This window comes from Hemicordylus capensis, chromosome 3 (assembly GCF_027244095.1).
Source record: "Hemicordylus capensis ecotype Gifberg chromosome 3, rHemCap1.1.pri, whole genome shotgun sequence".
Lineage (NCBI taxonomy): Eukaryota > Metazoa > Chordata > Lepidosauria > Squamata > Cordylidae > Hemicordylus > Hemicordylus capensis.
The window spans coordinates 249583690-249600314 of NC_069659.1; the positions used below are offsets into that span (position 1 = coordinate 249583690).

Consider the following 16625-nt stretch of genomic DNA (forward strand, 5'->3'; position numbering starts at 1 on the left):
TTGTTGTTATTATTGTTTTTACATTTATATCCCGCTCTTCCTCCAAGAAGCCCAGAGCGGTGTACTACATACTTGAGTTTCTCTTTCACAACAACCCTGTGAAGTAGGTTAGGCTGAGAGAGAAGTGACTGGCCCAGTCACCCAGCTAGTTTCATGGCTGAATGGGGATTTGAACTCGGGTCTCCCCGGTCCTAGTCCAGCACTCTAACCACTACACCACGCTGGCTCTCCAATCAATACTCCCAGTTTGCATCTTCAATTGCATTTGATTCTCTTGGCCTGTGTGACATATGCATACGCCTTCGATCCAAATACTCTGATATAGTTTAGAGAGGGTTTGCGCCCATGCCATAGTTCAGATGGTGTCTTGTCTATTGCTTTGGTTGGCAATCTATTTTGCAAATATTTTTCAGTCATCAGTGCTTCTCCCCAGAATTTATTTGGTAAGGCAGCATCATGTAACATGCATGTGGTCATTTCTAGTAGAGAGCGATTTTTCCTCTCTGCCACACCATTCAGTTCTGTATATGCAACAGTAGGTTCATGTGAAATCCTACATTCCTTTAGGAATCTTTTCGTGTCATTTGCCATGTATTCGCCTCCATTGTCTGACCTTAGTCTCTGAGGTGTTCTTCCAAATTTGTTATCGACCAGTGCAACATACTCTTTACATTTTTAAACACTTGACTTTTCTCTCTCAGAGGATATGCATAAGTAAATCTTGAAAAATCATCAATAAATGTGAGTATATAGCAATTGCCACCCATACTGTGTTCCAGTGCACCACAGACGTCAGAATGTATTAGCTCAAGAGGATGTGTGACTTCCTCTGTGTCCAGAAAAGCTGGGTCTCGTCCCTTTATTAAATAAGCGACTTTGACATCTAGTGGCAGCTTCTTTGCATGATTCCACTTTAAAGTCCTTAATTAGTCCATTTTTCTCAAGCTCATTTATCACATTTATTTGCCTATGAGCTAGTCTTTTATGCCATAAGGTAGAATAATTCTTGTGCTTGCATGAGGCTGTTATGCTTGCCTGTTTAGTTACATAGTCCAATTGGAAAAGCCCATCTTCACGCATATAGGGTGTCATAATAAAATCATCATCTTTGGTGATGTAGCAACTTGGTCCTCAAAAGTCACTTTGCAATGTTTATTGACTCCACGTCCTAGAGACCAAGTTGCTCTCCATATCATGGACTAAGAGGGCATCCTGGATCAAAATCCTCTCTATCTGTCCACCAAATTGCATGCAATGCAGCTCAGTGGTTCCTTTCCACGCAAAAATCATGTCCCCATTATTAACATAAACAGGAACTTAGTAATTTTTGTCTAAATCAATAAACAGTTCAAGGGAATTCAGAATATTTGGGGTAGCACCGGAATCAATAATAAAATCATTCCTTTTATTCCTGGTTGCTACATTGTAAGTTCTGATTCTTTGACTGTCTCTCTCTGTACCCTGTTCTTCAAATTCAGCACACTGTCTGTTTGGTCTGTCAGAAAAATTTGTTCTCTTTCCTGTTGTATTCATAGACTGTGAGTCATCTCTGTAGCTATGGTAACCAGGTTTTCCTCCTCTAGGATTCTTTCTGCATTTGCCACCTTTAGGATCTGGGCAATTAACATGTGAATGCCCAGCTTTGTTGCAGTTGAAGCAAAGCCTTTGTTTCCTGAAAAAGGCTGTAGTACTGTCCCCATGCTTTTCAAAACTGGTTCTTCCTGTTTAAAGCTGAAATACTGCAAGCATGCAGTTACAGTTTCCAATTCAAGCTTACTATTTGAAACCTCCAGTGCCATTTTTACATGATTATGTAAAAGATCTCAGAATCAAACCAATTGATCATCCAAAGTAGATCTGTATTGTTTAAGTAATCTGTGAGTATCTTGAATTGTCTTTATACAGGTTGAAAGATCCCCTCCTTCTTCCAGCAGCATTTTGCAAATCTTTTGAATTAAAGGACAGCAGCATTGGGAGAGACTCTCCTATATTGCTTTTTAAGCTTATCCAAACCTCTGAGGCAGTTTCAGTCTCTTTGAAATGCATTAGCAAAGCTTCATGCACATTTAGAAGAATCAAGCCATATACTCTGTCTTTCTATGAATCCTTCTTTGGGGCAGCCGCCCCATCTGCTGGTCATGGTTCAGTGAGGGCTCCATTAAGTCATTTTGCCTTCAGGAGGGCTTCCATTTTCATGACCGATTGATTGTAATTCCTTCCATTCAACTTGGAGAGGGCAGCGCTGCTCACCTCTGGATCTATGCTGTTTTACTAACTCACTCAGGTGCACTTTTTAAAGGGAAACTCTGGGTTGCTGGGCCCGTAATCCTGTTGGGATTTTGTTATTATTTAGCAAAGCACCATGGAAGCTACCACGCAAGTTACAGAGTGCAGAGTTTAGTTGTTGCAACTATTTAAGTAACACGCATGGAGATCACTGTAGAGTCTAAACTAAATTGATTTATTGGTGAAGTACATTTGAGATAGGAAAGATCTATCCCATCTATCAGCTACATAATGAATAGGTAGGGAGAGATAGGGATGTTCCCATCTTCTTTCTAGGAGGAAAGGAAGAGCACTAACTCGCTACAGGAAGTACCTGGAGTCAAAGCAAGGTTAATAGAGTAGAGGAAAGCAGGGACCGGTAAAGGAGACCCTCACTACCTCTACTCCCAATGGATAGTTGGTGCAAATTGTCGATGCACTGGAACTCCATCTCCAACATTCTGTCATGGCTCAGACGTCTGACTCAGAAGAGTCAGAGTAGGAGGATTCACCTGCTAGTGAGGACTCAGAGGCACAGCAACAGGATTTGGCAGGGAGACCAGACTCTGGAGCTGAGGATTTGCAACAGCTGCCAGACATGATTTCTGATGGGGAGGAGCCTGGGATTTCACCTGTCTTGAGAAGGCATCTCAGTGGCAGTCACGCAGGCGCAGGGGATCACAAGAGAGGAAGCTGAAGTGCTGACTCAGGGAAGCCTGATTGGCTGCTGGTTCTCTTGAGCCATATATATTTAGCAGTCTCTCACTTGCTCAGATGCTGTTTGCAACTTTTCACTGGTTGCAGACAGTGTGCTATTTGAATTCCAAAACTTTTTCCAAGTTCCAGTTTGCCTTGTTTATGCTTTCCTGCTTTGATCTGTTAATTCCTTGCTTCTGTCATCCTTTGCTATTTTCATTCCTTGCTCTGTGCTTTCTTTTCACTTATTACTCAGTTATTGTTAGAGGGGGTTACCTAGTTCAGTTCAGGGGACTTAATTTACTGTTTTTCTTTGTGAGCTTTTTATTTTTCATTCGTGCAGTTCCACTGCTGCTTTCTGTTAACTCACCAGGGAGTGGTGAAGGGGGTTGTAAATCCTGTTGGGTTAGCCGAACTAACAGATTTACGACATATTCCTGTTGTAGAAATGGCTCCTTAGGGAATGTAGCTGCCTTTGACCATGGAGACAAGGTGAGCTATCAACCTAAATAATCAGAAATCTAGTCTCTGGAGCAAAATAACTTTAAAAATGTAAGGCTGAAAAAGCAAAAGACCAACATCCATATTTTTCTCTAACAGGGTTCCCAATCCTCCAGGACTGACCTGGAGTCTCCAGGAATCAATATCAGACTCTAGATAACCATTATATATATATATATATATATATATATATATATATATATATATATATATAATAAATAAAATCTCCCAGCATACAGTAATTGCGGTCACCTGGAGACTGAGAGAGACCAATTTACCAATTTATCTCCTGGGACATTCTAGCTAGAGGACCTGGAGGTTGGCAGGTAGGCAGGGTGGTGTGTGGGTGGGTGGAGAGGAAGGCTTGTTTAACTCACCTTCCCCCCCAGCCGGGCACTTGACCTTGTTGGGAGTGCAGTCCACGCTGCATGGTGTAATGCAGAGCTTTGGAGGCTGGGAGTGATGCTGCATCCCAGCCTCTGGATATTCCACAATGCACTGTGCAACATGTGTGGTGCATTGGGGGACTCCTCCAAGAGACTGATGCTGTGTGCAGCCTAGAAGCAGCCTGAGGTCACACACAAGCAGAAAGCTGGGGTTAAAGGGCCACTTGCTCCCTTAACCTCGGCAAACAGCTGGGCTACAAAGTTGGACTAGGTCGTGCTGCTCTACTGGAATCGGGCCTGATCCTGGTAGTTCTCATGCACAGGCTGGGCTTCATGTGAGCACAGCCTCCTGCTATAGACCAGCTATGATGTACTGAGACAACATCTGTGTTGTATATGTCCTTGGTTTAGAACAAGTGAAACTGAGGGCTCCTCACTTTAGCAGAAACTGGAAGGTCTGCACACAAAAAACAGCAGTACTTGTTGCTACAACAACCGTAACGTGGAATGTTTCTAGATATTAACAAGGTCACTTTCGCCCATGTCAAAAATGTAAGCCCGTAAACGTTATCATTGTTGTTTCATAATACTCATTGTCAGAAACTAAGATGACCTAAAGGTTGTGCTTTCCATATTTGCTTCAGAACTGGAGAAGACACAGGGCCAAACTACACATATTGTTAAGTGAAGCCCATCATTAAGAGATGGGCTTAAAACAGGAAATAAAAGGAAGTGCTTCCTTTTTTGTCCGACAGCTACAGAGCTGGCACTTATTGCCCTAGACCAGCTCAGGAACAGAGAGCTAGGATTTGGTATAACCTTGGAGAAGAGTCTGGCTTGTCAAGAGTATCAGTTCTGCCGCCAGGTTTTGGAAGAATGTTAAGATACTTCACTTGTGATTTCTTCAAAGAACCTCAGACACAAGGCTAAGCTGCAAAACTGACAACCCAAAAATCAGAGATGTAAAACTGGAAATATGTGATCAGCTATTCACCACGACATATTAGAGCCTTCTGGGTCTTTAGAATATCTCCTTCTCTGAGATTAAGTAGAGTAAGCTACCCTCTTTTTTCTTTGCTCATCTGTCATATTCTTAAACCATGGAACACAAGTGTTTTCTGTTATCTGTTTCATTCTAAATGAATTTCCTTTGAATTTAAAATATATAATAATATATACTAATCTTATGGGAAAAGCAAGCTGAATGTGTATTAAATGAGAGGCTTGTGGGTGGGGTTAATGGAAGGATTTTTATGCATCCTCAGATCTGGCAACCCTTCCTCCCTTAGGGGTAAATGTGACATTTCTGTCCTACCTATGAACTTTCAAGAGGCATCTGGCTGATACTTGAAAGAGGATGCAGAACTAGATGGATCCACCATGGACTGAGCCAGCAAGGCCATTCTTATAGCATAATGGTTACCTTGTACAACTGCCTGTTCACAAACTGTTTGCTGTTGTGACAGACAAAAGCTTATGCATTTTATGCAGGAACAGTCAGTGTAAAGGTAAAATTATCAAATACTCTGTTAAATTAAGAGGCATTAAAACGCTATACTACCTGTTCAGCATGAAAAGCAACTAGAGAACAATGTTTTAGATAAAAGCATATTATGCTAATTTAACAGTACATTTATCTCAAACCCATTCAAATATTTAGGAACATAGGAAGCTGCAATATACTGAGCCAGTCCATCGATTAATCTAGCTTAGTATTGTCTACACAGACAGGCAGTGGCTTCTCCAAAGTTGCAGGTAGAATCTCTCTCAGCCCTATCTTGGAGATGTCAGGGAAGGAACTTGGAACCTAGATGGAGAGAAGAGCTGGTCTTGTGTTCGCAAGCATGACTTGTCCCCCTATCTAAGCAGGGTCCGCCCTGGTTGCATTTGAATGGGAGACCACATGTGAGCACTGTAAGATATTCCCCTCAGGGGATGGAGCTGCTCTGAGAAGAGCAGAAGGTTTCAAGTTCCCTCCCTGGCTTCTCCAAGATAGGTCTGAGAGAGATTCCTGCCTGCAACCTTGGAGAAGCCGCTGCCAGTCTGTGTAGACAATACGGAGCTAGATAGACCCATGGTCTGACTCAGTATACGGCAGCTTCCTATGTTTCTATGCTCTTCCCAGAGTGGCTCCATCCCCTAAGGGGAATATCTTACAGTGCTCTTCTAGTCTCCCTTTCATATGCAGCCATGGCAGACCCTACTTAGCTAAGGGGACAAGTCATGCTTGCCAACACAAGACCAGCTCCTTCCCACTGGTCTTCTATATCAGAACATTACAGTATATATTTCTTGTATAGTTTTACACTAGAGAGGAAATTATATATATATTCAGCAATGTTTGTATGATACATAACTAGGAATGCAAGCAGCGACTTGGAAAGCAACATGAATACTGTGATACAACAGAGTTTGCATGCAACACCCAGGGCTACATATCAGTAGCCTGGTTAAAGAAGCTGGAATCATACTGATCAGCTGTTTAGTGGAGATGATGAGAAAGTGGAGGAATGAACTGAGTGCTGCTTCTGGTGAGAGGGATTCCGCTTTGTGTACAGGGCTATGTGTGTTTAATGCAAAGTTCTGGAATGGGCTAGGCACAAGGCTCCCCACTCAGCCAAGGAGATGTGCATAAAAGTCTGGACTGGGCAAGAAAGTATACAAATCCAAGAGCTGGCACCTGAATATATAAAACAGATCAACTATGGTCTACAACAGGGGGAAAAATGAGATTAAGTTTCTTATCTAAAAAAAAAAGTCAAAAGCACAAAATGAATTGGGGCCACATCTGATGTTACAAAACATGTTTTTAATTTATTTAATATCATGTTCTCCTACTCTGCAATGATATTGTATATTTCCTTTTAAAAAATGCCAACAGATTATTGCATAACATTTTTTCCAAATTAGCCAGAAATATTTGCTAACTTATATTCAGACACAATACGAAAGGTTTTTCAATACTGAACGTTAGTCTTCAGGAGGGGTTGATAACAGAAAATCCTCTGTGTAAAGCAGCACCCATTAAATTATCTCTTCTTTTTTGTCAGACAGAACAAGATTGGCAAAAGAAACACAAGCTGGAATACTTCAACGACTGTGTTCCTAAAAAGTGACGATTTCACCTGGACTTCAGAGTGTGTGGACTATTTTGCATAATGCCAAGACCTTCTAGGACTTTGCGATTACAGAATATTATAAATATCGCTGAGATACAGAGATGTGGCATTTAACATTCTATCTACGCTTATATAGTTGCGCTGATGTTGTGGAATGGCAATAACATACAAGAAAAAAGAATGATTAAAAAGAAAATATATTATGCACACAATGCAAAATATTGTATTTGAGTTCTGAGACAGTTCAAGCATATACAGCATATACATAATAAAGCTTAGTGTATGTCCCCCCCCGCCCCGCCTTTTGCATCATCTAAAAGAAGCCATCATGAAAAGGTTGAACACTGTTCAAAACATAATATCCAGCTAGTGCATTCTGCCTTGTTCACCTCTGAAAGACACACATAACAACACACACTCACGCATACACAGTGGATACATTATATGCTGTAATTTACAATATATATTTGAACTTTATAAAAAATACAGAAAAGGGAGAAAACAAACAAAAATCCTCACACTCAGATACTGAGCATTAACCCTTTGAGTACTAATTCCCACCTGCAAACACTGCAGAACACATTCATCTGACACACACACACATATATATTTATAACATTCCAACAATTATAATAATCATCTGTTATGTACATTGTAAGGAAATAGATTCTTACATAGCAGAAATGGAGGGATTCGTAACATGCTGATAAGAGACATATGAACTAAACTCTGTACAGAGCTTGACAAAAGAATGCTCTACAAAGCAATGCTCCTTCCCAAGGAATTGCCTAGATTGTAAGGAATGTAATGGTTACTTGAGCTTGTTAGATATAAATTTGCTCTTCATGGCCGTATAACATTGTGCTTGTTCTTTATATTTGTGGAAATACTGTTCTCTTTTTTCAATGCAGTCTTTTCCTGTTCTTTTTGCTGTATGGTCCCATTCACATTATGTCACCAATTTATAACCAGACTCTTTTTAACTTTTTTAAATTTTAAATACGGGTAATTATAGTTCTATTTTTCCCTGTGAGTTGGTGCTTTGTTTCCAGATGTTCATGGATAACTATTTTAAAAAGTATATCTGCCCAAAGCCTCATGAATAGAGTATATCATTGACCCTAAAATGTCTTGAGGCTGAGCAGAATAAATCACAACTGCTACTGAAGGTCAACTTTGCATGAATGTATAGAGAGAATCGGAGGGCATGGGAGGGAAGGGAATTTTACCTAAAATGTAGAATATAGATATATATTTTTAATAAATGCTCCTTCGAAGTGTTGTAGCCTTATCTAACTACTGTGGACTACATTGTTGTTATGATTATTTTTTAAAAAAATACTGCATGTACAAATCTCCCACCAGCCTCCAAAATAGAATAAGGAAATGATCCAGTCAAAGTTAAGCTATTTTAAGTCTCATTCATTTCAGTGGGGAAGATTTAAGTAGGTGCACAGCTTATCTCTTTCTGATTGAAATTAATGGGTTCTAATAGCACTTCACTTGGGCTGGATTCTTCCCTAAATTAAAAGATTGTAGTCTTAGATTGTAGTAGTCTTAGATTGTATTTAAGTTTAAATAAAAGATTGTAGTCTTGGAGTTAATGATAAAACTGCACTTTAAAAAATGATTGTAGGACAGCTTGCAGATTGGTTCCAAAAGGCAGACTTACAAAGGAGTGAAACTTGTGGAAACAGCGGCTATTACACAGCACAGTGCCACATACAATGAATAGTGCATGCTCTGTAGAGACAGATTAGAGTGGACCCTTATCAAAGCTATCATATAACCTTATACAAAGGATTGTGCCACAAACTAGTGCAGTAGTGGGTTTTTTTTTTCCATTTTTCATAGATTCAAAATGCTCTAGATTAATACCAACAGGAATAGTAACAGCCTTTTACAATAGGTTTTTTCTTCTTCATTTTACACATGTAACACTAGAAAACAGCAAATGGTATTATCCTGACATGTGCCATGCAAAAAAATAAATAAATTACAACCAATACAGCACCGGAGATGTTAAGAGGGACGTTACCTAGCACTTCTCTCCATCAGAAGAAAGACATAACAGCAACTGTACACTACATGATTTTACAGGCCATATGCTACAGAAGGTCTTTAGAGGCAGTATCACTTTTGTAGGTCTAAAAAGCTGTGTTAAGTCTGTTTAGAAAATCCTCTTTATCTTTCTGCTACTGTAACTTTTAAAATCAATGGAACAACAATTTGCTATAAGAATAACCAAGGAAATACTGTGATGCCAATAGGTGTATAAAAGTGTCTGATGCTTATGCAGAATTTTTTTTAAAAGAAGAAATAAGTATAGTGTGTTGTAACAAAAGGATATTGCCTCATATTAGCTCCCTAGATTTACTTTTCAGGGTTCCCCCTCCCCACAGAACCAAATGCCATCATCCTTTTAAAAATAATGTTGAGACCACTGCTGCTTTTGAAAAGCCTCTTCATATTAAGAAAACAGAGGATGAAAACCTGTACAGCTTACTGATCTGCTACACAAACATGAAGAGTCTTTAGAAGGAAAACAAAGCTGAAGATGGTTGGAGTTGTGAAGGGAGAAGAAGCGGCCCAACAACTACACAGTAGTTTCATTCTTCCATGGGCCAGTTTTGATGTTCCCTGTACTATCTGAACTGTAGACCATGGCTTCGTGCAGGTTCCCCTTTAGAATCCCATTGTGGCTGGTTGTGCTAAATGGTAAGGACTGTGTCCGTGGATGCATCTCAAAATGAGCTGCATGGTGTACTGGGTCACTTTCTGGCACTTTAGCACAACTGTAGATCACAGTACTTGCATCACTACTCTCAGGCTGGCTGATGGTAGGATATGGATCATTTTTTGCACAACAGACCCGCCTGTGCCCAGACTGACTGTCATGTGTACTGTGTGGACTGTCTGTGTGCGAGCTGTGGATGCTGCCATCAATACTGGAAGGAATATGATAAGCGTACTCTCTTTCTCCCGCAGACCGATGTCGGCTGAAGTATCGTGGCTTAGTTCTGCTTTTCAGACATCTGTGGATATGCATGTTGGGTCTGAAAGTCCCCTCACTGTGGACGTGGATATGAGCTTCATCTTCAAGGAGCTGATCACAGTGCATTTTTGCACAACACGGTGTAACCGGTGAAAGGCAATTGACATGATTCTGAACTGCTTGTAGATTAGTAAGTTTGCAGTGACTAGCAGCTGGGTGATTAAAAACAGCAGCTTTAGTAGGACAAGGTGACTCCTGAAGACATGGGGCATGAACCTGACTTTCCCCATTGACGTTAACCTTTGGGCGAACATTCACTTGAACTGAGTACGTGTTTCTTCGAGATGGACAACAGGACCACCAGCAATGCCACACGTCATCTCTCTTTGCACAGTGATGGATGAGAATGAAGAGCCCTAAGGTCACACAAAATGCTCCATACAGACAGCTAAATATCATATCCAAGAAATGTCCTTGAGAAATGGCAAGTGCACCAAAGGTCCAAGTGGCAGTAAACAGGAACAGAGTAAATGCCGCAGCTCGAAGCTGAGCCTTAAAAGAGTGCTCGTTTTCCAGCAAGGAAGAAGAAATCATTGAGCACGTGGCTTGGGAGACTGATCCAGAGTCCGTCATGTGACTGTGGCCAACCTCGGGACTTGCCAGCCTCTGTTGATCTTCCGTCCTTTCTTTCAATTCGTACTTGCGTTCTGGGTGACGCCTTAACTGCACATATGTGCAGAGGAAATAAATGCAGGTGACCAGGACAATGAATGCAACTGGCCCATAAAATGCACCAAGACTGGGTTCCCATGCCATCCAACAGCTGTAAAAAAAGAAAAAGTAGTTTTAAACCCAAAGTAATCAAATTAATAGTTTTAAACCAAGATTTCTTGAAACTGTTATTTACTATCCTTTGGTATATCACTGTAGTGGTAGAAATGGTGGGACATATTGTCCTGGATCATTGAGAATGTGGGAAAGTTTTTTTTTTAAAGTACTATTCATTACAGGTGGCTCTTACAGGTGGTGAAAAAAAGAAGAAAAGGACAGTACCTTATTCTCCAGTTCTCTAGCAATGCCCCCCAAACCCTGAAAACAGTTGAATTTTCACCTCAAAAAAAAAAAGAAAAGAAAAAAGAAAGAGGCACAAAATAGCTCTCTGCTAGAAAATGGCAGCTGGAAAAGACATCAGAAGTCATTTCCGGGTCATTTCTGGCCACTCAAAACCGTGGATAGGTGAAATTTGCTTATTTTGCTATCCATGGATAATGAAACCTGGGCTGCATTTGCATGTAATGTGGAATGTGCATCACATTACTGTGGCTCCCTCCCCCAGCTCTTCCATCCAAATTCAGACATTCAAGAGAGCTGCCTGTCTGTAGTCAGCAAGACTGCAGAGAGGTGAGGGAGTTGGCTGTGCAGGCTTCCTTCTTGACAGGAATACAGCCCGCACATCCAATCGGGCTGGAGTTGTGGGAGGAGCTTCCTCCCTCAACTCCAGTTCCAGGGCCAGCAGCATGCGTGCCGAATTCAAACATACTGCAGGCTGCCTGGAACCTCAGGTTACAGCAACGAAACTCATTACAGTCTAATGGTTCAGATCCTGAACCCTTGGTTTTGTTCCCACACCCAACTGCAGTTCCCCGCATTTGGTCAAAATGTCTACAGAATATTACACGTTAATGCGGCTGTTGTCTCTAAGACCCAATCACAGATACGCGAAACCACAGATATGGAGTCCATGGATAACAAAGGCCAACTGTATTTAAATTGGTTTTAAAAACAAAGAAATTCCCTGCAATAAAGGGAATTATTTACAGTCTTCTGGTGGATATAAAAAATATATATATGGGGGGCAAATACCAGCATGACATGGTAATGACATCTAACAGTTGCAATGATCTGAGCATCTTGCAAAAAGTCTGCCTCTTAACTTGTTCAGGGTAGCTGCTGGGTGAGAAGCAGCACCTTAAGAGCTGCTGCTGATGCTAGGGATGTGCACGCGCCAGTCTGACACTTCCTCTGGGAAGCACTGAACCAGCTTGGATGCCGGTGCTCGAACCGGTTTGGCGGGGCAGGGAGCGGTTCCCTTAAAAAGTATGCAAGGAGCTCCTTACCAGCATAAGGACCCCATCATGGTCCTGCGGTAGGCACTCTCCCAAATGCCACGTACGCTGCAGCGCTGTTCCCTGTAGCCTCTGTGCAGCATCAGCATGGGCATCGGCCATGTGTGTACCAATGCCACACAGCACTGCAATGCACATGGCATTTTGGAGAGTGGGTGCCATTGCCGGAACAGGGCGGGGGGGGGGACAAGCATATAAGAAGCTCCTTAATTGCTTTTTAAGGGGACCACTCCCCACGCCATTGCCAGCTGCCCGAACCATTTGTGCACATCCCTAGCTGCTGGTGCTGGGGATGTACATGGTCCGGCTGAATGCCGGTTTGGTGCCAGTTTTTTTAAAACCTTTTGAGCAGGAGGGAGGGTGATCTCACCCCCCACTACATTTCCTCCGCCAGGGCTGAGACCAAAATCGCTAGCGCAGGGTGGCAGTGTATCCTCTTGCTGCCCCGGGCAGCATCAGACCGGAAATGGCCGGTGCATGTGTGCATGTTTTATAGCACTTTTGCTCGCTGAGGCTTGGAGTGCATTCATATGAGGGCAGGATTTCACCTGAATTCAGTACTGAGACAGCAAGGATCTGCTCATATAGCAAGCTGAATTATTCAGTTTTTATCTTTATGAATGGAGCTTAACTCAGAGTATCTACGTCCAAAAATACTTGCACTTTCTAAAACATTTCCTGGGATACTCTGTCCTTCTGCAGAGTATGATACCGATGCATGGAGAGATCCCACAGATAAAGTGGAGCAAGATGAGATGGAGGTGTGGCTTTGCCAAGTGTCTGCTGACATGCTCTCTGGGCAGGCTTGTTTCCTGTGCCCTGGAGTCAACATCTGTTCATTTATTACTATTTTCCCCCTTTAATTTTTAATATTCTTCCTTCCTGAAATGCCTGGCTCTTTAAAAAAAAATTAATTTGCCATGGGTTTTGTACAATGCTGCCACAGGTCTCTATAGCCAGCTACAAGGTTTTTTTAAACATAGAGATCAATGAAAAATTAGAAAAAATTCCTAAGTTGGGAAGCGCCGGCCACGGAGCTCTGAAAGTAGGCACAGCTGTAGCACAGCAGCACTCTGTGTATTCAGTTTGAAGCTGATGGGTCAATCAAATGATTGTTAATACTTTTTTTAGACAGGGAGGGTGTTTCACTTAAAAAACACACATTCCCCTTCGATCTTGTTCAAGAAGTCTTATGCATAAGACTGCATAATCTTGTTTATGCAGTCTTGCATAAGATCAACAGGAAAAATTTTTAAAAAATAGTGCTAGCAGTTCTGCCTGTTTGGGGGTAAGACCTTCTCGGACAACATGCATGGGAGCAGTGACACTCTGGCCAGGGGGTTGCAGCAGCCTCTGACAATGGCCGAGGAGGATCCAGTCCCCCGGGCTGAAGAAGTTGGTGATTCCTGATTGATAGGCCCAAAATTCCTTTAAGCACCGTTTTTTTAAAAAAGAGCACCAGCTAGAGCAGGGCTGGGCAAGCTTGCCCCTCCAGATGTGGTTGAACTACAATTCCAACCATCCCCAGCCACAATAAATAAATTGTGGCTGAGGATGATGGGTGCTGTAGTACCACATCTGGAGGGCCAAGTTTGCCCAGCCCTGATGTAGAGAAATGCTGCCCACTGACCTCTTAGTTTTATATAAAATACAAAGTCTATTCAGTCATTACAGTATATGTGCCTGTTCACATGTACATGCTTTTGTGTGAATGACTGTACACAGATTCTCTTTATGAGTGAACCTGGGTACAGGCCCCCTCAAATGCAGAGTACAGTAAGGAAGCATATTTATTTATTCAAAATATTTCTACCCCACCCCTCCATCACACTGTTGCTTAAGGTGACCTACAATAAAAACAATAATAAAAACAACATTAAAACAATCAGCACAATTAACACAAAGAGCAACCACACAACAGCTAAACCTGAATTAAGACGGAAAACCAATTACAACCAGATTTGAAGTGCTTTTTGGAAGAGGCGGCTTTTAAAAACTCATCAGGGAGAGAGACGGCTAAAGCTCTATGCAAAGATGGAGGCTACCAATGAAAAGGTTCTGTCCCTGGCCCCTGCCAATCAGGTCTGTGTCAATGATGGGGCCAAGAGAATGAAGGACCCTGGGAGATTCATCAAATGTATGTTCATCGAACATCATAAGCCTGTTCTCATGAGCAGCCTAGCCTGGGTTACTCTGCTCGTGTGGAGCACTGGAATCCACACAGATCCCAAGGCTCCTGCCCAGCCTAACCCCACTTCCTAGCCTGGCTGTTAGCCAAGGTTAAGGGGGGTGAGTGCTCCTTTGGCCCAGCTGCCAGGATTATGTGTTTCCTTCGGCTGCATGCAGCCTGAGGAGACTAGAGTGCCTGTTTGATGCGGGAATCCTCCACGGCGCCGGACTCATCGTGCGGTGCCTTGTGAGATATCTAGTGGCCAGGAAAACAAATCCCAGTCTCTGTTGATCTGTGCTGCCAGGAGATGTGGGAATCGTGTGGGTGTGTGCAACCTGTGCGCCAAAGACATGATGTAAACATCGATCGTGTGGGGAAAGGTATGTTGAACCCTGCCCGCCCTCCCACCCCCAGTATTGGTTGTGTGAATGACCTCATTGTGTGAATAACTGTATAGATATTTTATCTACATACACTGCACAGAGACTTTATGTGTGCTGAACATAACGTGTGAATAGGGCTAGGATTTTTCCCTTGGGATGAAATTATAGCCGTATACGTATGTGATGTTCAACACACATACAATCTCTTAAACAGGCAAAAGGTTTCATCTTTAAGAGCAGCATGCATCCATGTGCACGCCTTAAACACTTTCAAGGCTGTGCAAAATATGTCAAGTAAAAGTGGAGCAATCCTCAGTGGAACACTCTCTCTTAGGATGCTGTTATTTACAAGAGGAGGCTCATCAGGGGCCACTTCAAAAATCAGTTCCATGAAGAATGTGTTGAAATGTGTGCATCTACATTTTTTATGTAGTAGCATTATTAGAAATGAATGAGGCATGTAACACACTGTGCTGTTGCTCATTTTGTAGCTCTCTCTCCTAAGCAATTTGATCACTCCACCTGCTTCCCGGTCTTCTGCTCACATTGTGATATCTAGTATTGATTGCCTGTGATTAAAGTCATTAGACCAAAGTAGTACAACCTCTGCAACAGTGCCAAAGGGAAAGTCTCTCAGAAATGTATTAACATAAATAATCAGATCTTTTAATACCCTGTTGATTATAAGTGATTGTCTAATCACACATGCTGGAATAAATAAGTTTTAAAATGGGAGCATTTTCAGAATATCCCCCACTCTGTTAAGAGGGAGCTGATGTCTGTTTCTAAAATGGAATTTACTACAAGTATTTTCAAAAAGCCATTTCTGATGTGCTTTACTCCTGCTCTTGTTGCAATGGAGCACACACAGAGTTCTGGATCGGGGGTATGATGGTTTCTTTTTAGTGAGTGAGCTTTTAATTGGCATTTCCCTTATTCCACTTTTCTCAAGAAAAAACCCATCTGCTATTGAGGAGCCACTGAGTCTGTGCTTGAACAGCTCCAGGCACCTAATCGTGTGGGAGGTGATGGCTGAAAAACAGGGGTATAATATTTTGTAAAAAGTAATTCAGCATATACCAAGCAACAAATTATATAGCTAATGCTTTATAGAGTAGTCCCACTTTATAGAGTAGTCCCAGAAAGGTAGAGTGGTACAGCAGTTACAGTGCTGGGCTTGAATGAAGTAAAACCAGGTCCAAATGTGTGCTTAGCTGTGAAACTCTGTGGGCAGGGCTGCCATATGGAAAAGAGGACAGGTCTCCAGCACCTTTAAGAGGTGCACAGAAAGGAGAATTTCAGCAGATGCACTTGCTGAAAGAAGGGCCGTGCACGCCGAAATTCTCTCTCCTGTGCACCTTTTAAAGGTACTGGAGGCCTATCCTCTTTACCATATGGCAGCCCTATCAATGGGCAACCCTGGACCAGCCATTCTCTCTTAGTGTAAGCTCCTCCCATGGTTGTTGCAAAGCTAAATGCTAGTAATCTGAACTACTGGAGGGGGGTGGGTGAGAGGAAGATAAGCTGGATGGAATAAAAAATTTTTTTTTCATGTTTAAAGAAGCTGGTCTGAGGCAAGTGTCAAGCCAGATCTTAATCCAATCTGTTCACATCAAACTTTATATTAAGTTATATGTCTCTGCTTGTTTGTCTTTCTAAAGATCATATACAATATTTGATAGGATACATGCATATTGGAATATACTTACTACTGGGCGTCGTTGTTCCCCTTTCCCCCATAATTATTGATATTAGTTGCTGCTGTAATTCCACAAATAATAAACGGAACACCTCCACTAATCAGATAAAACCTGTTAACAGAAAATGATAGACAAGATAAATTTCTTGGCTTGAGATCAGTCATATTCATTGCAAAAGTTATTTTTCATGCTTGAAGCCGCCAGCTATGAAAGCACAATGAAGCTCAGGTCATTAACTCGTAATGTATGCTAAAATCTGAAATAAAGAAATCAGAAATGAAGAA

General features: G+C 41.8%; 1 protein-coding gene across 8 annotated transcripts in view; it reads right to left on the minus strand.

Moving 5' to 3' along the window:
* Positions 1–6637: 6637 nt before the first annotated feature.
* ADGRA1 (adhesion G protein-coupled receptor A1) overlaps positions 6638–16625 on the minus strand; it is a 676883-nt gene continuing 666895 nt past the window's right edge. For all 8 annotated transcript variants that reach the window (XM_053309873.1, XM_053309870.1, XM_053309872.1 and 5 more), the window contains 2 exons: positions 16351–16452; positions 6638–10785 (listed from right to left, as the gene is read on the minus strand). In XM_053309873.1, the coding sequence (XP_053165848.1) occupies positions 9564–10785; positions 16351–16452 (1324 nt within the window). In that variant the 3' untranslated portion in view covers positions 6638–9563. The remainder of the gene's footprint in view (positions 10786–16350; positions 16453–16625) is intronic.